The sequence below is a fragment of the Diprion similis genome, chromosome 7 (assembly GCF_021155765.1).
Source record: "Diprion similis isolate iyDipSimi1 chromosome 7, iyDipSimi1.1, whole genome shotgun sequence".
Taxonomy (NCBI): Eukaryota; Metazoa; Arthropoda; class Insecta; order Hymenoptera; family Diprionidae; genus Diprion; species Diprion similis.
The window spans coordinates 6,964,535-6,988,820 of NC_060111.1; the positions used below are offsets into that span (position 1 = coordinate 6,964,535).

At 34.1% G+C, this 24,286-nt stretch overlaps 1 protein-coding gene across 2 annotated transcripts in view; it reads right to left on the reverse strand.

The window, feature by feature from the left end:
• LOC124408115 (transmembrane protein 132E) overlaps positions 1-23,788 on the reverse strand; it is a 186,957-nt gene extending 163,169 nt beyond the window's left edge. For both annotated transcript variants that reach the window (XM_046884824.1, XM_046884823.1), the window contains exon 1: positions 23,606-23,788. In XM_046884824.1, coding sequence (XP_046740780.1) covers positions 23,606-23,687 — 82 coding nt within the window. In that variant the 5' untranslated portion in view covers positions 23,688-23,788. The remainder of the gene's footprint in view (positions 1-23,605) is intronic.
• Positions 23,789-24,286: the final 498 nt, after the last annotated feature.

The following is a 24,286-nucleotide window of genomic DNA, read 5'->3' on the forward strand; positions in this document are numbered from 1 at the left end:
AGAAAAATAATTTATGAAATTTTAATATGAATATTAAAAGGTCGCTCGAAAAGATCTAAAGAAATGCACCAAAAAATTGATAAAAAATTATGAGCGACCTTTCAAAATTCAAATTTTAGACTGAAACTTTCGGAAAATCATTTTTTTTTTTTTGTCTATAAAATTATACCGTAACGAGAAAAAAAAAAATGGAAAAAAAATCGATTTTTGACGATTTCTGACGTTTTAAAAAATTTGGAGCGACCTCTTGAAAATTTTTTTTTCGAGCCGTCCTTTGGAGTGGGCTCTTAAAATATCAAAAACTAACATTTTGTCACACGAGACTCGAAAAAAAAAATGGTTTTTTTTTTTTTTTTTTTTTTTTTTTTTTGCGCCACCCTAGTGTTTATATATATGTATACATATACAATATAATACAGAGGGTGTGGTGAGGATTGAACATATATGTACTACAGAAAAACAAGTGCAAAGTATCTAAGGTATAATAAGAAGAGTAGAGGATTCATATATACATATATATATATACATATATATATATATCCTTGATTTATTCTCGTTTACGATCCTGCGCGTGTCACGCGTGTACAACTTTTCTTTCCCCACCCCTACATCAGATCGACAAACAATCATGCTGAGAAAAAGGGAGAATCCAATCCGTGATATCGTGAAAGAAACCATATATACACAGAATGTAGCTATACGTATACTTTCATTAAATATATGTATATGTATAATAAGGTATGTAAAGGAGGGCTTCTCCTTCCCCGCTATCCCCGAATTATATGTATATGTATGTGTATGTGTAATGTATATATATATATATATATGTATATACATATGTTTATAAATATCATCGTTTCATTTCATCCCCTCCACTTTTCTTCTTCTTCTTCTATCGTTATCATATTTTTTCATCTCCATCTTCCGCTTATTCTTCTTCACTTCACGTTAATCTTCACATTATGGGAATATTATAATGTATTTCTGTGTCAAGTTCCGCTTTACAAATACATCTGCATCTATAGGTATACGATACACGTATGCACACGTATACATATATTGTATAATACCGGAAGCTCGCATCTACTTTTCGAAGCTGCAGGTAAAGTTTTGTAAATCCAGATACACCGTTAGGTATGATCTACGTTATACATGCGAGTCCATAGATTTGATTGTTATAAAAAAAAAACTTGCCAAAAGAATAATAATAATAATAATAATAATAATAAAATATCAACCCTCATTCGCATAAAATGAAAAAAAATAACCAAATCATTGTCTTAACTTTGATATTTCGTCAAAGTTTGATTTCCTCGCTACTTTCGTGTCTATATCGCCGGGAAAAAAAATCGAAACCCGGCGATTCCGGAATTTTTCAAATTCGGAACTTCAGCCCCGTTCCAAAAATATTTTCAAAAATTTCTCAAGCGTTTATGTGCCACGTTATTTCTCGCAGTCGAGGCAGGAGCAAATGAAACAAGAACGGAGACGAGAATTATGACGAGAATGTGATGGGAATGAGAATAGGAATGGGAAAAGGAAAAGAAAAAGGAAAAGGAACGACTCTGCACAAAAGTAACAACAAGCGACGTGAATAGGAGGCAGAGCTTCGGTGATTAAAAGGGAGAAAACCTCCGCATCGATGAATCCTGCCATGCCTAACTGCTGCTGCTGCTGCTGCTGCTCGATCCATAATTCATGTAATTATTGTTTCGATCAAGAGAAACGAGACGAGAAAATGAAGACCAAGAGAGACGAAGGGAGGATGACGGGGAGGCTTACAAACGTTGATTGAATATTTTCTTATACATGTGTGTATATTAGACTGTATATCAAAAAAATTGACTATTTTTTTTTTTTTTAATGGTATACTGAAAATATTGTTCAAGGTGACGAAAAAGAAATACCATAAAAATTTCAGATTTTAATATTGATATTTAGATGTGCCTCATCGCGATTTTCTACTTTCCGTAAGAATAACATGGCAAAAATGGTTCTTGCTACTTGCCATTTTTATAACTAGATAACGACGCGTCGTAAAGAAAATTCATAAACATTTTTTTGTAGGAAATTGAACGTTCTACAAAAAAGGTCTTTAGTCATTTTACGATAAATCTATTCTTTCAAAAGTTATTTGAGGTCAAACATCAACAAAGAACCTATTTTAGTTAGTCGATAGAAAAGCTAATTTTCGTATGGGACCTACTTTCTTCACTCTCTCTCTCTCTCTCTCTCTTTCATTATTGTCCCAGAATTTACGTATGTAAAATGTAATATATATTAAATATATATGTATATAAATTATATATATGGGGCATTCCAGGTCAATTCGACAAGGGTCTGACCCTCAACCTCTCCAATCTGAGTCTTAATGACCGGAGATGTTTCGTTAGCCTAAAATAACATCTCCAAATTTTTTTCAGATTATTACCAAGCCCCCTGACGCCCCCCAAACCCTTAAGATGATATTTTCGAAAACGGTCAATCGGACATTTTAAAAAATTATGAAAAAAATCACATAAATTCTGTAGGCAAAAAGAAAAATATCCCAACCAAAATCGAAGTGGGCCAGCAAAACGGTAATTTTTTATCAATTTTTATACTATCATATATATATATATATATATATATATCACCATACTGGTTTTTCAAATTTTCGAAAAAAATCGGTTCTCCAGATTTTTAAAGGGGTGAACGGGTGGTTTGGGACACCCGGTATGTATATAAATATTATATATAGGTATATAAGCTTGCGGAAAGGTTAACAAGCGTAGATGCAGCCGAGAGCCTATACATATAGCTCAGGTTAAACTATAACTCAACCGACACGCGGAAACGGCAAAGACAGAAACGTAAAGCACTCTGCAAAATCGAAGAATGAAATTGCAATGAGGGTAATTAAATCGCGCACGTGTATCTGCATCTGCATGCATTTGGCAGGCAGGCAGGATTCGAGGTCTTGACGTTCGCACGTTGAATAATCAAATCGAAAATCGAGTGCACCAATTACTACACAACGTGGTGAAAATAAAAATAATAATAATTATACCAAAAGTTTTTAAAAATCGATCAAAATTTTTATTTTTGGCTAACTATTGAACCTGTTGAAAAAAAAAGTTTTTAACAATTAAAACTCCGGAATAGCTGCCATATTGGTACAGAAAGGCGTTTTTCAATGGTTTTTGGCATATATAACTCATTACTTGTCAAAAATTTCTTGCAAGAATTGTGATTATAAAAATTTACAGATCGTTATATTGTCTACAAAAAAGGTTCGGTTCGTTTGTTTTGTGTGTGTTTTTTTTTTTTTTTCTTCGTTAAACTAATATTTCTCGAGTAAACGAACGACGAACCCGACGCAGATCGATGATTCACTCACACCGGTATAGGAAGCAGCGATAATTATTCGTATCAATAACCTAAAAACAATTGACGTTCGATTGATAAATTATGTAAGAATTATATATCTTTACACTGCTGTTTTTGTTCTTTTTTTTTTTTTTTTTTTTTTTTTTTTTGTTGTTGTCGTTGCAATTTTATGGAGCACAAAATCGTTCGATCTGAATCAAAATCAACGTGACAATATTGGTGAAGAAAAATTACGTAATAATAAACGTGATGGCGAAAATTTTGTTCGAATAAAATTCCCAACTTTTCATCATATCGAAGCGAGTTAACATATTATCGTAACGAATCGTTACCTCGTCATTTTCGAATTAGTCCAAAACAAAATCCATTCACTTTTCGAAATTATTGTAAAATTAAGAAAGTAGCGGATTTCTTTGTTTTTTTTTTTTTTTTTTTTTTCTTTTTCACCCAAACCTTCTTTATCACAACTACTTCAGAATTCCCCAACAATAATGTTTTTCCACGAATCTTACGTACCCCTAACGCTTGCGTCAGCTTTTACCGACAAAAAAAGCTCGAGACGATTGTGCACCTCGAATGAATAAATTTGTATCTAGGAAAAAAAAAAACAAACAAAAGGAATAAAAAAAAACACACACACACACACGCACACACGCACACACATACACAGTATTGCTTCGTTTCGCACAAATAATTACCTACAAATTCAACAAAATACCGTTATCCAAAAGTTACGAGTACAACTGAATTGTCGAAAAAAAATAGCCCAAGTTCGAAAAAGATCTGCAAAAAGAGATAGAAAGAAAAAGGCAAAGAAAAAAATCGTACGCTTATCCTTACGGATATCCGTTATAATAATTATCTGACTCTTCGGTCAAAATACCCCCCCTCCCACCGCCCCGACCCGATTATTATTCCCGAATTTTCTCACTTTTCCCGGTATGTCGCCGTGAAATGATTTATAAATAACCGCACTAAAAAACGTATAAATAAACACAACAATTTTTTTTAACAATCATACCTACGTATAAACCTCCGTTATAAATCGCGATAAGAAAATATAATGCGCGCGCATTGCTTTCCGTCGTATTTATTAAGATCAAAAAATAAGAATAATAGTGTTGGGGGGGAGGGGGGGGGGGGAGGGATAAGACATCGATATGCATATCCTGCGACGAAGTATCTGCCTACACAATACCTATATATTGCATAGCTGAAACGACGGCGCAGCAGCCACCGCTGATACATCAGATAGTGATGATATTCTGACTCACATCCTCCTCCTCCTCCTCCTCCTCCTCCTCCTCCATCTCCTTCTCCTCGTCGAGATACGATCCCATTAAATACGCCGTATAAGGCAATATAATCCGTGCCTTATATCTATCTATCTACCTGCCTGCCTGCCTGCCTGCCTGCCTACCTTCCTACCAACCACCACCCTTCACCCTTAGAACCAACCGCGAATCCCTCCTCAAAAGAGATTCTCAGATCCTGCTGCTTGAGGGGCTAAACTAGTGTGTATTGTATACATATATATATATATATATATATATATAGTTCACGTACCTTGTACTACAAATGGATCCATGATAGATAACTATAAAATCAATGACTGCAAAAATAATGTATAGGTACCTAAAGTATCGTGGGAATGAAGGTGAGTTTACGTATATATATATATATATATATATGTGTATACGTATAGGTACATACGTGGGGCATTCCGTGCCAACTTCGATATACCTATGTATACCGTTGAAAGTTGATATATTTTTTAGTTTTTTATTTTTTTTTTTTACTTCTCTCTCAAAACTTGACCATTTTTTCGTATCTTTGCGAAGAAAAGTTTCCTTGACTTTTTTTTTTTTTTTTATATATATATATATAACACAATATTGCCAATGGACGATGAAATTCTCTACCATGCATATATATATATATAATCTTAAATCTAATATTCAATTAATATTGTTTCAGTTTTCAATCTTTCGTTTCACAAAAAGCTTAAATAACAAATTATACTTATATTGTTAGTGAATAAGGTAGACCGACCCCCCCCCCCCCCCCCCCCCAAATTTCCCTGAGACCAAGACTGCGGACGCTGATCGCGTTACCAATCTTCGTTGGCAAAATGAATTTGCCTGGCCCCTAACCTAAAATAGACAAGAACATTGGCGAGCGAGGTAGCTAGCCATAATTGGTAATGCGAGATGACCCGGCCTGCGATGCACTTGGGGCATTACCTTACAACCCCTGTGACAAGGAGGAGAGAAAAGCGGGTGATAAAAAAAAAACAACAACAACAACAACAACAAGAACGAGGCGAAGATCCATACGAGAAGCGTGAAGAGAAAGAAGAAATCAATCGAATCACGTTAGAACGAGACAACACGTTGTCTACAATTGGGGTGGTTTTTTGTTATTTAAAACTTTTTTGGAATTTCGACTTACTCCCCACCCACCCGCGGATAGTTTCAAAACGAAGATAGAAAAATTTCGAAGAATTACGATTTGCATCCATTAAAAATTAAAAACTTAGGTTACGTGGTGATAAAAATGGCACCAACAACAACCGGACTCTGACGTCATGAGGACATTTTACAATATCATCCCTAAACCATCGCGCAAGTATACTGTGAAGTTTGTCATTTAATTTTTAAAACATCTTAAAAAAAACAATATATTTCGTCAGAGGAGCGCAATTGTTTGCGATAAAAAAAAAAAAAAAAAAAAAAAAAATAATGTTATACTTTGAGAAATCGATGATCATTGACTCTATAATGTTAAATACGAAATAATATATGAATACAGGGTGTCCAGTTATTTTTGAGAGAAGTAATTCCCTGAGAATTTCATTATTTCCAGACAAAAATAATTAATTATTTATCCTGCAGTTTGTTCTCATCTATACGCAATAAATGAAAAATACAACAACAGTCGCACGTACAAACAAGAATATTCTATATTATTTGACCAGATCACAGCTCATTGCCAGTCTCAAATTTGTAAAAATTCCCTAGTACGTCCAATTTTTAAGAACTCAGGACTAATTGTTTAGTGACTGATTTCCTGAAAGTTGTAGGAAAAAAAAAAAAAAAAAAAAAAAAACTTCTTTTTTTTCCCCCCACAAAATGTCTAAATTTTTATAAACCTTATAAGAATAAAAAAATCAGTATATATTTCAGATACGAAACAAAGTTACCCGGCGATCTCCACATTTTTTTTTTTTTTTTTTTTTTTTGTTTTCTCCCAAGGGATATAAAACGAATACTGGTGGACACCCTGAATTATAACACTCTATTACACACATGGAGTAGATGAAATACTACGATGATCGAGAAGAGAGTTTCCCAATTGATTGGTCATGGATCAAGGAAGAGGATGAGGAGGAGGAGGAGAAGGAGAAGGAGAAGGTGGAGGTGGAGGGAAAAAATAAGGGTTCAGACAGGAGGAAGTAGAAGGAAGAAGAGTAGTAGGGAACCCGCATACAAACTAGCGTTTATCCCGACAATGGGCTCTGTTCGATAGGATTCAGTGAAAGGCCGCGAAAGGAGCCGCGGGTTTGAGGGAGCCGCCGAATGGTCGCGAGCTTACACACACACACACACACACACACACACACACGTGGGTAGAGGTAGAGGATACCGCATCGAGTACATGTATCGTCGTACAAGGTGCATGTGTGTGTGTGTGTGTGTATGTATGCGGTAGGAAAAAAGAAACTCGATTTTGCTCCTTTTTTATTGAAAATCTATAAAACCCTGAGCGACTTGTATGGGTGTGTGTGTGTGTGTGGGTGGGTGGGTGCACGTTTATATGTGTATAGTAGGTAAAGGCAGACAGAGTCCGGCATCGCATGACGATGGCCGCATCAAACCCCGATGCAACCCTCGTCGTCTTTCTCATCCTCATCCTCATCCTCATCCTCATCCTCATCCTCATCCTCCGCCACCTTATTCCTCCTGTGTCTTCGTGTATAGATATAGTATACATAGCCACTATACGTACGACTTCCGCATCTCGAAACAAGCTAGCAAATCTTTCTATAGCGATGGAGGAAATTTCCACCACTTTTATATAAGGCACGACGAATTGCGAATGGATTATAATAAAAAATGAAATATATTTTCCTTTTTCATTTGTAAACTCGTGCCCTTTATTTTTTTCTCAGTATATATATATATTTTTTTATTTGTTAAAGTAATATATGTTGAGAGAAAATTTTGTAACCGTGAGGTTTTAGTCGGTATTATTGCTTATACTGTCTGGGGAAAAAATTCACATAATCATACCGCGTAGTCTCGACGAATTCCACACCCTCGAAATCTGACTTTTTTTTTTTTCTTTTTGGCATTTAGAGGATGTGCAATTCGTACAGATTTGCTGGTATCGTGATGTAAATTTTTTTGTTACAGACAGTAGCACTGATGCCCACTAAAACCTCGCAGTTACAGATTTTTTTCTCAATATTATTACTCTTTCAACAAAATATATTACCGAAGAAACAAGTTTTTCCAACGTCATTTCCGGATAAGAAACTTCGATCACAAAGCGATCTATCCCAGAGTTGAGGTAAAAATCTGAAGAAATTAGGCAATTGTTTTAGAATTATTTGAGGTTGATTTGGTGGGTGGGCGGCAAAAATTCGTCAACACACCCTTAAGGTTTCAAGGTTTACACTACCACAATGTAAAAATTGGTGGAAGGATCGTTCTATAAAATTTCTGTTAATGAATTTTTTTTAAATTTTCCTCAAGTCTGCCTGCCTCAAAATTTTGCCTCAAGCCTCAATGCCTTTGCACTAACAATGAAAAATAGGAAATTATTTTCCGAGATAAAAACAAGCCGATAAATCCGTTCTAACCTGTCTTATATTAGAAGGAGGAAAAAATAATAACAACGATAAAAACAACAATAATCACAATAAAGATAACGCGTGGAGAAAGTTTGGAAAAGAATGGGGAAGGGGGGTGGGGGGAGGGGGGGGTAACAGAAGGGGAAGATACGAGGAGTGGTATAGACTGTAGAGAAAGATACGAGAGAGAGAAAGAGAGGAAAAAAGTACGGCAATTAAACTACGGCAATAATTTTCGTTAATTCATCAACGAAATTGAATTTCGAAATATCTTTTAATATTGATTAATTACTTAGACATTGGCGCAATAATCAAAAGTTGAATTATCGTTGACGACAGAATAGTTATTGTGATCGATTAACTATAATAGGCTGACGAAGATTCATCAAAGTAGTATGAATTGGCGAAAACGTGAAAAATGATCGTCATTTATAATCGGCATGAAAAAAATCGTGAAAAAATTACAAAACGCCGTTTATTGAATCAATCCGAATATAAAATAAATATAAAATTTGGGCGAGACGTTTTTCAAATATCGATCAATGATCGCGAATCGTTCCAATTAGCCAATTTCCTCGTCATGTTTGATCGATGAATCAATATTTAGAACAAATATTAATTAATGTTTAACAATCGTTTACTGAAAAATCAATGAAACCTGATTATAAATGATCCTGAAATATGTACCAGGATTACGACTATCGTAAATGTTTTTTTTTATAATTCCCACCCAATGCAAAGGCGCCTATTTATCAGAAATACCGATAAAAAGCAAATAAAAAATCTTGTATAATTATACGTACATCAATTATCGTCAATTGTCAATTAATAATTATCACCATTCGATTACTTTATTCAAGCATTACCCGCGCGTTTACGACATGAATTATAATACAATTCCGAGATTGTAAAATTTCAAAGCGGATAAAAACTTTTCTTTCCGTTTATCCTGCGGACGTATAAGATGAGAACGAAAAATAAATATCCATCAGACAATATACATATACTGTCATATTATATGTAAACGTTCCAAATGTCTTGACAACATTTTTTTTTCTTTTTGTTCGTTTGTTTGTTGTTTTTTTTTTTTTTTTTGTTTTTTTTTTCTCTTTTAAATAAACTTCTTTCTCTTCAACTACATCCTACGATCACGATAGGATTAATAAATAAATTGAAAATTTTTTTTCACTCACAGTCGTAATTCGGCACAGACTCGTATCGGTTCGATCCACACGACGAGTATTATCATAATAATTATATAATACGTGTTGAACATTGTGAAATTAATTCAACTTACCTGAAACAGAAAGAAACAATTCCTTATTATAAATCAATGATTATTACACCCGCGATTATATATATGCAATTATACCATATATAACACAAAAATATCAACAAGTATTCATAAATATTAGCACTAACAATTTTCACCGTAATCTTCAATCAATTCCATAGAAATTATAACGATCATGCATTATATTATTACAGACATATTATAAAAGAATCCTTACGATTAAACCGAAACATCGAGACAATCGAATGATAATGGTAAAAAAAAAAAAAATTACAAAAAATAATTAATAATCCATGAATACAATGACAGCAAAAAAAAAAAAAAATGAATGAATGAATGAATAAAAAAGAATCAAAATGAAAAATAATGATAACAATAATAATAATAATAATAATAATAAGCCAATAATTTCACAGATTTCCGCTAATCATTTCGCGATTCAATTGTCCCGTGATACGATATCGCGAAAGAAAAATCCGCGGAACACGAGCGCAGGGAGTATAAATGAAAATAAAAATCGGTCAACGTATCGCAGCCCGGAAATAAAACGAGTTTAGGGCTTTGCTTCGTTCTATTATTCGTTACATACCTACACACCCATATATTTATATATGTATATATATATATATATATATATATATATATATATAAACAAAAGCAAAAAAAAAAAAATACAATTTGTTTTTATTATTATTTTTTAGTATCAATTCAGCTTGGATCTCGAATTGTGAAGTAAAAAATAAAAGTGTTGACAATTTTTTGTCTTTTTATTATTTGCACACCGTTTAAACAATGTTCAAGTTGATGAAAAGAAAAAAAAAAAAATTAAAGGTGCTGACGAAAGAAATGGAAAAAAAAAAAAAGACAACAATAAATTGACCCGTCGTCGTGTACCCGGTCTTGAAATTTTCCAAATAGAAAATTCAGTTTTTCAGAATTTCTTTGAGAATCCGAGATAAACGGTCGTTCTCAAAATCACTTCAAATATTTGAATAAATAATTTCAGCAGTTGAAAGAAAAAGTTGAAAAAAATTCGAAACACTGCCTCATCAGAGTTGGGAGAATAGCATAAATTTTTTTTTCAACAAAATGCAAACTAAAACAATAAACTAAACTCTTACAGGCATAGGTAAGTTATGTTCAACAGTTTTCAATCTCTCGACAAGTTCTCTGAAAAAAAAAAAAAAAAAAAAAAAAAAAAAGGTCCTATCCTAATAATTTCGCCGAGAAAAAAATCATTTTCAAATATCACCGAGCGGAGCCGCAACGAGCTGCTATATATATTATATAGTACACTGTAGTTGTATAATATAGTTATGTATAATACACGTACATAGTGGTAGAAATTATACGTCAGAGGTATATTTTCGCACGCTCCCGAATCCCAAATATAATCTCAAGTTAAAACAAAACGCCTCGGGTCAGTAGAAATAATGGAATAATTATCCCAGCAGCCTGAGGATCCTCCCACAATTCGAAAGATCAAACAGCAAGGATAAGAAGACACGTGGTGTCCGTACAATACGGCAGACTATACCTGTATATTGTATGTGTATATATATATATAATTGTATATTAGGGTGTCGCAAAAAAACCGACTATTTTTTTTTTTTTTTTTGAGTCTCGTGTGACAAAATGTTGGTTTTTGATGTTTTAAGAGCTCGCTCCAAAGGACAGTTAAAAAAAAAAAACTTCAAGAGGTCGCTCCACATTTTTTAAAACGTCAGAAATCGTCGAAAATCGATTTTTTTTTTCCCAATTTTTTTTTCTCGTTACGGTATAATTTTATAGACAAAAAAAAAAAAAATATGTTTCCGAAAGTTTCGGTTCAAAATTTGAATTTTGAAAGGTCGCTCATAATTTTTTTTTTTCAATTTTTTGGTCCATTTCTTTAGATCTTTTCGAGCTACCTTTTAATATTCATATTAAAATTTCATACATTTTTTTTCTTCAGTCGAGTAAGAAAGAATCGATAACAGTACACCACGACATGAATTAAAAATCAAACAAAATACTGAAAATACAATTTTTTTTATATAATTTTTTGACGATTTTTGACATTTTTTAAAATTTGGAGCGACCTTTTAAAATTTTTTTTTTTAGCTGTCCTTTGGAGTGGGCTCTTAAAACATCAAAAACTAACATTTTGTCACACGAGACTCAGAAAAAAAAAAAAAAATAGTCGGTTTTTTCGCGCCACCCTAATATATATATATATATATATATGTATAACATAGCATAAATATCTACACGGCAGGATAAGCCTTGGCGATTCAAACCTGTTTCCCATGGCTACCGTTTGTACGCAAAGGCTGTCACACGTATGTTGTACGCATAGGTGATATATGTTCAAGCCGCACGCGTATCGCGCGAATGACAAATCGTTACTGGAGTAATCGAAGATACACGCCTGCGTTATAATTTATGGATTCGTCATATATATATATACATATATATATAAATATACACTGCCGGACAAAAGTTTGTTTTAAACCAATGGAAACTTCTTGCCGCACCGAAATTTGTATACCAGACTCAAAACTAAAGGTAATCAAATTTCCCAAGCGGCGTTTTGACGAGAACAAATTCACCTTTGTTTTGGCTTTTTTTTTTTTTCTCTCTTCTTCTTCTTCTTCTTCTTCCTTCTTTTTCCCCGGCAATGTACTTTTCGACAAGAGGCCGGTTTTTCATCTATTTTTGTTAATCGCCGAAAATTAACACCCCGACAGCTTGGGTAAAAATTATTTCTCATTTTTTTTTTCTCTCCTTCCTTAAACTTAAGGAGGACACCAAAACCTACATTTTCGTTTTTTAGAAAGTTTCCTACGATTTTTTTTTTCTCCCCAGTAATGCATTTTTTGCTTGGAAAGATAAGAAAAAAAAAAGAAAAAAAAACATGTTTTCGAGAAAAAGCGTAATCCGATGACTGTGGGTTTTCAGAGGAACTTTTCGGGAGGGTAAAAATTTGCGTGTGTTCACGCTGGAGTAGCTCTGGAATTTTTTCAATTAGTTGTTGTTTTTTTTTTGTTTTTTTTTTTTTTTCTTCTCAAATACCAACAATTTTTTCGGCCAAAGCTCGGAGAATCATCGCCAGTTACGATACGAGAGAAAATATTTAAAAGAAAAAATGTGAAAAATTAAAGAAAAACATTTATGAAATTTTAATACGAATATTAAAAAGTCGCTCGAAAAGATCTGAGGAAATGCACCAAAAAATTTGATAAAAATTACGAGCTACCTTTCAAAATTCAAATTTCGAACCGAAACTTTCGGAAACTTTTTTTTTTTTTTGTCTATAAAATCATACCCTAACTAGGGAAAGAAAATTTAGAAAAAAAAAAAATCAATTTTCGACGATTTCCGACGTTTTAAAAAATGTGAAGGGACCTCTAGGAAAATTTTTTTTCTTTATATAAAAAAAATAAGCGAGATCTTGAAGAAGATAGAAAGGATAAAAACAAAAAAAGATGAGGTTCTGGGTGGAAAAATCTCCTCCCAACGATACGAAAATTGGCTTTCGTTTTCAGTGGCAACAAGACTGCGATTTTTCTCTAAAATACCGTTCGAAAAGAGCGAAATTCAAGTTGCGTGCTTGCAGGATGCGTAAGAATTAAACTCGATAAATATATCACCCCCCCCCCCTCTCTCTCTCTCTCTCCCTCGTTTCATCTTCAGGGTATATTCTGCACTGCATCACTAGTGCCAGCCTTTACATTTCCCGTGGGAATCTGAGCAGACTGTCTATTTGTCAAACGACGATCCTCCAGGCAAAGTGTACACACGCATACGTATTTTAATACAGAGTGTCTGGCACGTCAATGACGTATATAAAATTCCCAGACTACATATCCCAGCGTTTTTTTTTTTTTTTTTTTTTTTTTAGACGAAAATACACATTCTTCTTCCAGGACTAATTTCAATCTCAGTTTACTGGGAAAAAATTTACTTTTTTCATGTAAATTGGTTGAAGAAAAAAAAAAAAAATTATTAAACGTCAAATGTCTATACGTCGTAAGTCAAAATAGTCAAATTTTTTTTTTTTTTTTTTTCAGTTACAAATATTGGCTTTATTATTCAATTAACAAATATATCAATAAACCGTCACAGATTTTAAGGAACTAACCGAAACATGAAGGTAAAAACAACATCGATCTGGGAATATCGACTGTTTTTAATATAATTGTTTATATTTTATATCATAAATTTTACATGTAAGTAAAAATCTACATAAATTTTTATCAATTATTAAGTTTAATCCAAAAACCATATTTTTCGTCAACTACGCCCTACTTCTTCAACTTTACAAAAACCAAGTATATTTCATTTGATTAAAATTAAAAATTTTCTCATTCAATATAAAAATAAAAATTCTATTTCACTAAATTTATTTTTCAACCCGCACATCAAATCGAAAATTTGAAATTCTATCATTATAATCTGCCTATGGATATCTGCAGGGAGTTAGTACGGATGGACATCGTTCCGTCAATTTTCATTAAATAACTCTCGATGAAGAAATGAAAATTTTCCCCACGAAGCGAAGCGAGCTTCGACCGAGTACATTAAAACTCTGCCCATCACGCGCCTACGCGGTGAGACTTTTTGAATACATCTCATTTATTTCAAGCCAAGATTTCGATTCATTTTTGCATCAATCTCTGTTTAATTAATAAATTTCATCTAAATTATACTCAAATGATAATAATATTTCTCTATTTAGAAAAATTTTCACATCATGTCGCGTTATTTGCAATAATTAGAAAAATAAAAAACGGAATTCAATTTTCACAATTATTCAAAAAAAAAAAAAAATTTCTTCATAAAAAAAAAAAAAAAAAAAAAAAAAACAGGAAGTTTGTCGAACGTAACGACTAACTCGGTTCTTTTTCACGGCGATGAAAAGTATGGCGAAAATATTGTTTTCACGGCTTGTTGTTCATGTTTTTCTTTCTTTCCTCACTTTCGTTCGTTCATTTATTTCCCTCTGCCTTCAAATTCGATTAATGAAATTTATCAATTAATCCATTACCGACAAATAATCAATAACGATTACGTAACATTCGGGGGCATATTTACGAGCAACGATTGTTATCATTGTAACAATTGTTAAGTGAAATTGATAGACTTCTCTGAATATAAATGGTGATCATTATTGTTGTGGGTAATTACACAGACCGAATCACCGATCGATAAATAATGAGGCAACGAAGTTTATACCGCTTTTGGTTGATTTTTGAGAACAAAAATTTTATTATACATCGTTGTATGATTTTTTATTCTGAAAGTAAGAAAAGTAAGTAAAATTAAATCTCGTAAAGAATATACGGAAAAATTTCATCGTTGTTGTTGTTGTTGTTGTTAACACCTTTAACCAAACACATGCAAAATAGTGCAAAAATGATGATGATGATAATAATTAATGATTTTTAGTGTCAACTTTTATACCCTACAACAACAATCGACAGTTATTTTATTATAAATTGTTAATGTTTTTATTTTCAAGACTACAGTGTTTGTTTTTCGTCATATTCTTATTCTTCTTCTTCTTCTGCCGCCATACATTATTATTATTATAAATATACATATTCGACTGAGAGAAGATTGAATCGCGTGACGGTCGAACAGGTTGAAATTCACCCCAACTCCAAGAAAACTTTTCGATCTCGCTTCAACAGTGAGGTCTACAAAATCTATACAAAAAATATCTACGTATTGTTCAAGGATCACGGAAAAAGATTTCTCATATTTCGCAACCAAAATTAATTCTTTAAATATTGTACAAAAATCGGCAAAGTTAAGGTGATACTATAAGGAACACTCTATTAGAGAAGTTTTTCAAAATTTTTTGGGGGGTGTTATTCACACCATAAAGTAACCAATCAGGGTTAAAGAAGAAAAACAAACGACAACAACAACAACAACAATCCAAAGAAATGTTTCGAAAATTTTTCAATAAGATGTTGAAAATTCAAGGCTACATTTCTGTTACACTCTATGGAAAAAAAATAAATAAATAACTACCAACTCGACAGGGATTTGGTGAAACGGAGCAAGAAAAGCCCAAATATCAGGACGAGTGCGCGTGTGAAATTGTCAAAGCGTATACACACACACACACACGCGACCACACACAGGAGGATCGATAGATACGAACGACCGCAAACTATTGACCGGGGTTGTTACACGTGACGTTGTCCTCGAGGTTTGTTCGGGGGTCACGAATCATTACGAGCATTGAAATCAATATTTAAGGATGAAGAGAAAAGAAGAGTAAAAACTTCAAACTTCTTTGCAAATTGTTAAAAACTTTATTTATATTTATTTTTCAATTATTTTCTATACATTTAAAAAGATGTGTTGTATGCATATATGTACACTAGAGTATATACACGAGTATGTGAAGTTTAAAACGTAGCCCAAAGATTAAGATACACGGCAGGTGTATAATAGCTAACAGTTAGTTGAAGTTAAAGTTTATTTAACGTTCAAGTATAACGACGCAGAAATTTTAGAAGGTATAACATACTCTCGTCGTTTATTTAGTAGCTTTAACCCTTCGAGTCATGGTGGTAAGTATGCTTACCACCCATTTTACAACCATTTTTTATATATATTTCAACAACTTTTCGCCATATTTCTCTGCGGTTGTTATTTTTTGTTATTATTATTTTTTTTTTTTATTTCCGACTTTTGCTAGTATACTAATAAGTGATCAATACTCGAGAGTAATTACTGCGATATTACGTAAATTATCATTATTATTATTATTAGAAACAGATTGATTGAAAAAAAGTCGTCAAAATCGTCAGATTTCAAAAATTCATTACGACGAATTCAATCAGCGATCTGGAAAACCACTGAATAAGAGTTTTTTGGCCGGATTTAACTAAATTCGAAATTGAATTATTGAGATCTGATTTCAGATTCGTAATCAGCGAGCCCAAAAAACCATGGAATACTACCGCGTTATAAAAATTAAAGTAATTTTGCATAAACTGTAAACTGTTTTTCATTATAAATTGAAAAGATTATTAAAAAATTTCGTAATAGTGATGAAAGTCCGTCTACAGTGCGAGGAATTAATTAATATACGTGTTACTAACTTAAACCCGTTTTTCCACATTTTAGTATTGTTTTTTATATCATTCACGTTTTGCACAACGAGTAAAACGAAGAGAAGAAAAAGAAAAAAAAAAAGGGGGGAGAAAGAAATAGGGCGAAGCGTGGGCTCGTGAAAAATGTAAAATCATCAGCTGCCATCCAGACACCCGGACCCCACGTCTCGTCTGAAAGGTCTGCAATCTTGATAACAGATAAGAGTAGGACGACGCCGAGGATAAAGAAAAAGGAGTAAAAGGATGAGGAGGAGGAGGAGGAGGAGGAGGAGGAGGAGGAGGAGGTTCCGTGTCCCGTGAGAAAAGTGAAAAAAATCCGGGGACGACGCGATGAGGGAATAGAGAAAGAGATGATAAGACGAAAAGAAAGAAGGGGGAAAGAGGAGGACAAAGAGGGCGGGGGTGGAGGGAGGAACGAAGAAAACGAAATGGAAAAAACATTTTCACACCGAAAAGGAAGCAGGGGGCGAGAAATAGAGAAACGGAGGGAAGGAGAGAAAGAGAGAAAGAGAGAGAGAGAGAGAGAGAGAAAGAAAGAAAATTACGAGCCACTGCTGCTGGACGCGACGAGGCGAGGCGAGGCGGGATAAAATGGCACTTCCAATTTCCGCCAACTTGATCGAAATTTTAATTAACACTTGCGATTAATTACGCAACTTGTTTATATCCATAAGTTATACATATATATATATCGTATATATATGGTATATATATATATATATATTAGGGTAACGCAAAAAAACTGACTATTTTTTTTTTTTTTTTTCAAGTCTTGTGTGACAAAATGTTAATTTTTGATGTTTTAAGAGCTAAGAGATAATCTTTTTAATTGAATTTATTTACGATTATTGACATTTTAAAAAATTTGAAGCGACCTTTTAAAATTGTTTTTTTTTTTGTTTGAGCTGCCCTTTGGAGTGGGCTCTTAAAACATCAAAAACTAACATTTTGTCACACGAGACTCGGAAAAAAAAAAAAAAATAGTCGGTTTTTTGCGACACCCTAATATATATATATATACATATTAGGGTGGGCCAAAAAAAAAAATGAATATTTTGAAAATATCGTTCAAGATGACGAAAGAAGAAATTCTGTAAAAGTTTCGGATCCTAATATTAATATTAAGAGGTGCCTATTTAACTTGCGACTTTCTTTTCTTTTCTTTTCTTTTCTTTTCTTTTTTTTTTTCATTTACTTTGGAATTTTATTACTCAACAACGCATTGACGCATCGTAAAGAGCAATAAATATTTTTGCAGGCAATTGAACGATTTACAAATAAAATCTCCAAAAAGTATATATATATATACATGTCAAGGGCGATATTTTTTTGAAGAAGAAGAAGAAGAAAACTCTCGTATTTTTTTTTTTTTTTTTTTAGAAGTCTAAGAAGAAAATGACACTAGCAGGCTTTTTTATTTCTCCTCTTTCTCAACTGTAATCGATAATTTAGATTCCAGAATTATTCCAGGAAATTCCGGGACAAGTAGTTAGTAAAACAAGAAACAAAAAACAAAAAAAAAAAAAAAAATCAAGGATTTAATTAATTTCGTTTTCCTCTGAATTTTCAAGGATACAAGATAAGTTTGCTAGGTGTTGAATAAAAATAATTTATATATAATAGTAATTTATGTACATATATGTATACAAAGAGTGAATTGCTAAGGACTGCATGCACGGTCCGTCGTCTGCTATAAAATTTGAAGCATTCGAGGTCGCGTTTCATAAACGAACTGTCGCAGTTTTTAATAAGAAACATATAACGCGCCAATTTTCCCAAGACAAATAAAAATATTCCAGGACTTTTTCAGTACAAGACTTAATGAAGGAGAAGAGTTTTCTTTTTTTTTCCAGGATAATTCCAGAGAGGATTTAAGAATATTCAACGAGCTTTAGACACCCTGTATAGGTAGTGTAAAGAGGGGGTTCATATCCTTTCGGTGCTATTGATTTTGCCGATTTTTCTCCATCTTTCTCTCTCTCTCTCTCTCTCTCTCTCTCTCCTTCTCTTTCTCTTTTTATTTCTTCGTCTTACAGAGAAACGAGGTGCATGCAGAGACTCCACACCCACCCTTGAAACTTATACACCCCAAAAAACGACTCCAAGCCTCGTGAGTCGTGAAAACTGACAGAGGAGAGAGAAAAGTCTAGAGAATAGATGGAAAGGCTAGAGAAGAAAAGAGAAAGATTCCTCCCGGTTGGATCGATGGTGAAAAACGTGACACCGTGCACGACGAAAAAAAGAACTAACTATAAGGCTGCTGCTGGTCGTCCTTCGCAATTTCCAAAGTAGTAGTGGTGGTGCGGTAGTATAAATTACAATATAAAATTTAGGGTGTTCCTTATTTAGGGTTTTGCCGAATATTTGCCGCCCCATCCCCCGAATCAACTTTAAATAATTAAAAAACAATCGCCGAATTTAAAAAAAAAAATTTTTATTACCTCGACTTTAAGACAGTCTCCGTTTTGTGGTCGAAGTTTCATATGGAAATAACATGGGAAAAACTCTTTTTTTTTTTCTCAGTATTATATATTTTATTGTAAAAGTCATTATGTTGAAAAAAATTTGTATTACCGTGAGGTTTTAGTCGGCATTATTGCTTATACTGTCTGGGAAAAAAAATTCACATAATCATACCGCTCAGTCTCGACGAATTCCACACCCTCGAAATTTGACTTTTTTTTTTTTTTTTTTTTGCATTTAGAGGATGTGCAATTCGTCCAGATTTTCTGGTATCGTGATGTAAATTTTTTTGTTACAGACAGTAGCACTGATGCCCACTAAAACCTCGCAGTTACAGATTTTTTTCTCAATATTATTACTCTTTCAACAAAATATATTACCGAAGTAACAAGTTTTTCCAACGTCATTTCCGGATAAGAAACTTCGATCACAAAGCGATCTATCCCAGAGTTGAGGTAAAAATCTGAAGAAATTAGGCAATTGTTTTAGAATTATTTGAGGTTGATTTGGTGGGTGAGCGGCAAAAATTCGTCAACACCCTTAATAAGGACCGCCATAATATACATACATATATATATATATATATATATATATATACATAACAATTCCACAATGAAAAGATAAGGACTGACAATCAATGAATTCAATATCGAGCAAGACGAAAATATATGTAAAAAAAAAAAAAAAAAAATACATACATAATTATCAAATCTGATTTTGTTAATGATGTAATTTTAAAGTTTAAAAACGACCAGTTTTTTTTTTTTTTTTTTTTTTCTACGTTGAAGTTGGTAACGTTATCGTAACGAAAAAGCGTTACGTCTACATTACAACTTGATTTTGGAATTATATGAAATTCGATAGACCGTAATAAAACAAAAGATACTCATATTTTCGAATATTCGTTCCTTCAATGCTACTGTAAAAATAAAAAAATAAAAATCGCGAGTTTTTCTATTAAACACATATCGTTACCAACAAACGCGACTGAACGTAACGAAACTTGAGTTTTTATTAAATTATACATTGCTTTCGAATTTATCAACAAATTTACTCTCGTTCTTCGATTTTTCCTTCCACCACCCATCTCGACTTCTCAGTACTAAAAAAATTCCAGCATTTTCCAGAAATAATATGCAAATTCCCTGACAATTTTCGATTTTCCATATTTCCCTAACAGCTATATATATATATATGTATATACATATCTATAGACACCCTGCGCGGGTTAGGAATAAAGCGAAGGGAAAAAAAAAAAAATCTGGCCATCAGCCGTCGTCGCTACTCGTAATCTCATCTGGTGCGCAGCTCGTGTACCTTCAGGACTTCTTCAGCAGGACTGGCGCCACTTCGCTTGCCTGCCTGCTTTCCCGAGAGTGGCCTTAAAGACGCTGCTGCCAGATATAGAGAGAGAAACAGAGAACGAGAGAGAGACGGCGAAAGCAGCATCAGCTTCAAGCAAATGAACAAAATAAAATAAAAGAAGAGGAAGAAGAAGAAGAAGAAGAAACTAAACGTTGCAGAAGGAAGGGAGGGAGCACACCGAGATATGCGCAGGATTATTTTGTAAACAGCTGGAGGAAGAAAAACGTCGGCTCAATTCGTCGAAAGACTCGAAAAACAAGACAGAGTTCAAATTGTGACCTCCGATTTTTTTTTATTTTTTTTTCATCGTTCCATTTCACTGTTTTTTTCCTTTTTCACACACGTTTTCCGGTTAAAAAGAAATTGCTGTCAATTATTGTTACTAGTATACAAGAATTAGTCCATCTTTATCTTGTTCCTTTAAAACAAGCATAATTATAATTATAATTATAATAATAATAATAGAAGAAGAAAGCAAAAAATAATAAAAGAATAAAACGATCTTTTACGTAACAACGAACTGAAACAAGTATACTGAATTCATAGAAACCGATCACTTGAAGAGAGAGAAAAATTCTACGTGAATGGCTTGAATTACGCATTATATATATATATATTTAAAACAAAGAGACGATTTTACTTGCTATATATATTGATATTCGTCTTATGATCTTCCTATTCAATGAATCTAATGGTAAAATAATGAACTAAGTATACTCGAAGGTTTCCGTTGAGCTTCGAGTAAAAAGAATAAGCAAATGCCTAACAATTGCGTTGGTAGTATGATCGTGTGTTAATAGTCTAATTATAACAATAAGAAAAGCTGCAGCGTAAGATTGGAGCACGCGATCGAAAAAGTTAACCAAACGAGAAATTAATGAAATGAATCAAATAAATGAAATGAACGAAATTACCAGAGAAGATGGATGATCGTGGAGGAATGTTGCGGAATTGCACGTCATGCATGTACCAAATCCAGAAATACACTCATCAGTCGAAAAAGGAGGAGGAGGAGGAGGAGGAGGAGGAGGAGGAAGCATGAAGGAATCGTATTTACGGCTTGCAGCCCTTCGATCTAGGTAACGCGAAGCCAAATTTTTGAATGAATGTGGATCGAGGAACAAATGCCGGCTTCGAGATGGCGGCGGGGTGCAGCCAAGAAGACAAAAAAAAAAAAAAAAAAAACAACGTGGCGAAAAAACGTTTTCCGGGATCCAGTTCAGCTCCGAACAGAAGAAAAAAAGAAAAGAAAAAAAGAATGAGGGTATAACGAACGAGGCTGAGGAAACGTGAGGGTTTTAAATCGTTACTGTGCAATAATCGAACGACGTCTTTGAAGGAGTTTTACCTTTTAAAAATATATATGAGTCCGTTTTTTTTTTTTTTTTTTATAACGGTTTGTCAGAAATTTCCGACGATCTTAAAGGTGCGGAGTAACGAACACTTGCCTAAGCATACATTAACGTTGTTACAGTAACGTTACTAAAATGACTATTTTGCAGCTTTGGATAAGTTGAATTTACTAAATCTGAGTTTATTTATGCTTTGTTAATAGTTTTTTTAATTTCTGGTCATCCTAGAATTGCAAGATAACAAGTTTTTATTTAACGCGTAGAAGCATGTCAGGACTTTTTCCGTACCTCCTGATTCCAACGAGGCTAAAGTTAGTAACTTTAAGGTAACGCGATATAATAGGGGGGAAAAAAAACAAATAATAAAATTTATAAAACAACTATTTTGCAGTTTTAGAACAAAATTTGAAGGGATTGAATAAGTGATAGACAGTTTCGATATGTTTTTTTCTTCTATTAGAGAATTTTCTAAATTTTTTTTTAAAGATAATTCGAATCTTGAACGAAAAGAGACAAATAAAAAAAATCACTTTGCACAGCGGATGATTCCCAAAAGGTTTAATCGACTTTCATAATATCGCTCGGATGAAGCAGAGAAGAGCGAAATTATTTTATCGGAGTGAAAATTGTCAAGTATCTTTTAAAGTTATTCAGAATATTAGAGGTCAAAGAATAGTCAATAGCAAATGTATTATTATAAATTAAAATAGATCAAATTATCATCAATAAAGATTCTTAATTATTATAATCAAATTATTACCATGAGATAATAAAAATTTTAGGATATTTTATGGTTGGTAGAGAAAAAATTTCGATCGATTAAGCTTGATAAAAATTTCTACAATCACAAGATCATGAAGCTTAAACGAAACTCGGCAAGCCAGCCAAAAACCATAAAACTGAGAATTTTAGACGCAATAGGTACCCATTTCAACGATTCATACTCTTTCGTCATCCGAATTCAGAAAATCTTTGATTTTCAATCAAGCCGTAGAAATTGCAGTTATCTGTGTACACGTGGAAGTCGTAATTGGCTTCGATTCGATTGTTTCATTTCTCAAGTGCGTAAAGTAATACTTAACAGGCGAAATGAGTGAAAACTATACTCTCTAGAATAAAATGGACACCCTTCTCCCTTCGATCTTAAGGAAATTTATGTGAAAGATTCCCTCTCAATGTATGGGAAGCCGGAAAAATAAGAAAAATCAGAGCAGCGCCAAGTGGAAAACTGACGAAATAAGAAGAGAAGGAGAACAAACAAAACAACCACGCCGACGAGGATCCCAGAGTATATATATATATATATATATATATATATATATACATATATACACACCGCGGAAGCAGAGCGACCTCGCCGACCTCGAAGAGTGGCGGCAGATGCATAACCGCATTCCGAGAGATAAAGGCGGCACACGCTCTTCTTCCGCGGCGAGTTTCGATCACTGAGAACGCAGGCGAAGAAGAGGAAGAGAAAGAGGAAGAAGAGAAGACGGCGTGCGTTACGCGTTTCTCGATATGTAAATTCCCACGTGCGCGCGTCTAGCAGGCAACGAGATGGCCGATTTTTTTCAGCACACAATAAGTGGTATAATGATTACACAGGTAAAACGAAAAAGATCGGTAAAAAGGTGAGTGAGCTTACCGGCACAATAGCGAGAAAAACAAATGAAGACAGGGCAGCGCAAAGAGCGCGTAAAGAGGGAAGAAGCAAACTGACCGGCAATTGTGGGAAAAACAAATGAAGACGGTGCGCACTTTATTAACGCGGTAAAGAAGGAAACAAACTCACCGGCAATTGCGAGGAAGAGTATCCATACATCCATGAGGCCGGCCGCGTCTCGATAGCTGTTAGGAGATGAGGATGCCGGCATGTTCAGTCGAACCTAGACATAGCGTAGCTGCTTCTTCTTGTTCTTTCTAGCCCTCGCGATAAGTGGCGAGAGTCGAAAAGAGGCCACACTTTACCGCCGCACTCTACACTAAACCAAACACTTTTGCCCCCCACGCGCGCACCACAAACAACAACAACAACAACAACAGCAACAGCAACAACAAACAAACAACAAACGGAGAACAAGAACCAACAACACAGCCGCAGGCACAACAGCTTCTCAGACACTGTTTCTATCCCTCGTTCACGCGCGCCGTCTTCAATCCATCCCTCTGTCTCTCACGATCGAAATTCGAAATTCAAATATGATTCCCGCGACTTTGGAACGCAATTCGAATCCCACGATTTTCACCGCTTATTACCGATCAATGTCTAAACAACGAATCTCTCCGCGGGCGCCGGTTCTATACCGAAATCCGCTCCGGCCGCACGCTAGAAACGAACTGCTCAGTGCTGCGAGCTCTGTGTCGTCCGTTCGCTTGCCGATCGCGACGCTCGCTGCTCGATCCTGACGTGCTTTCCCCGTCGCGACGCCTGGAGTATTGACCGCGACGGTGGGACGAAACGCCGGCCGAGTTG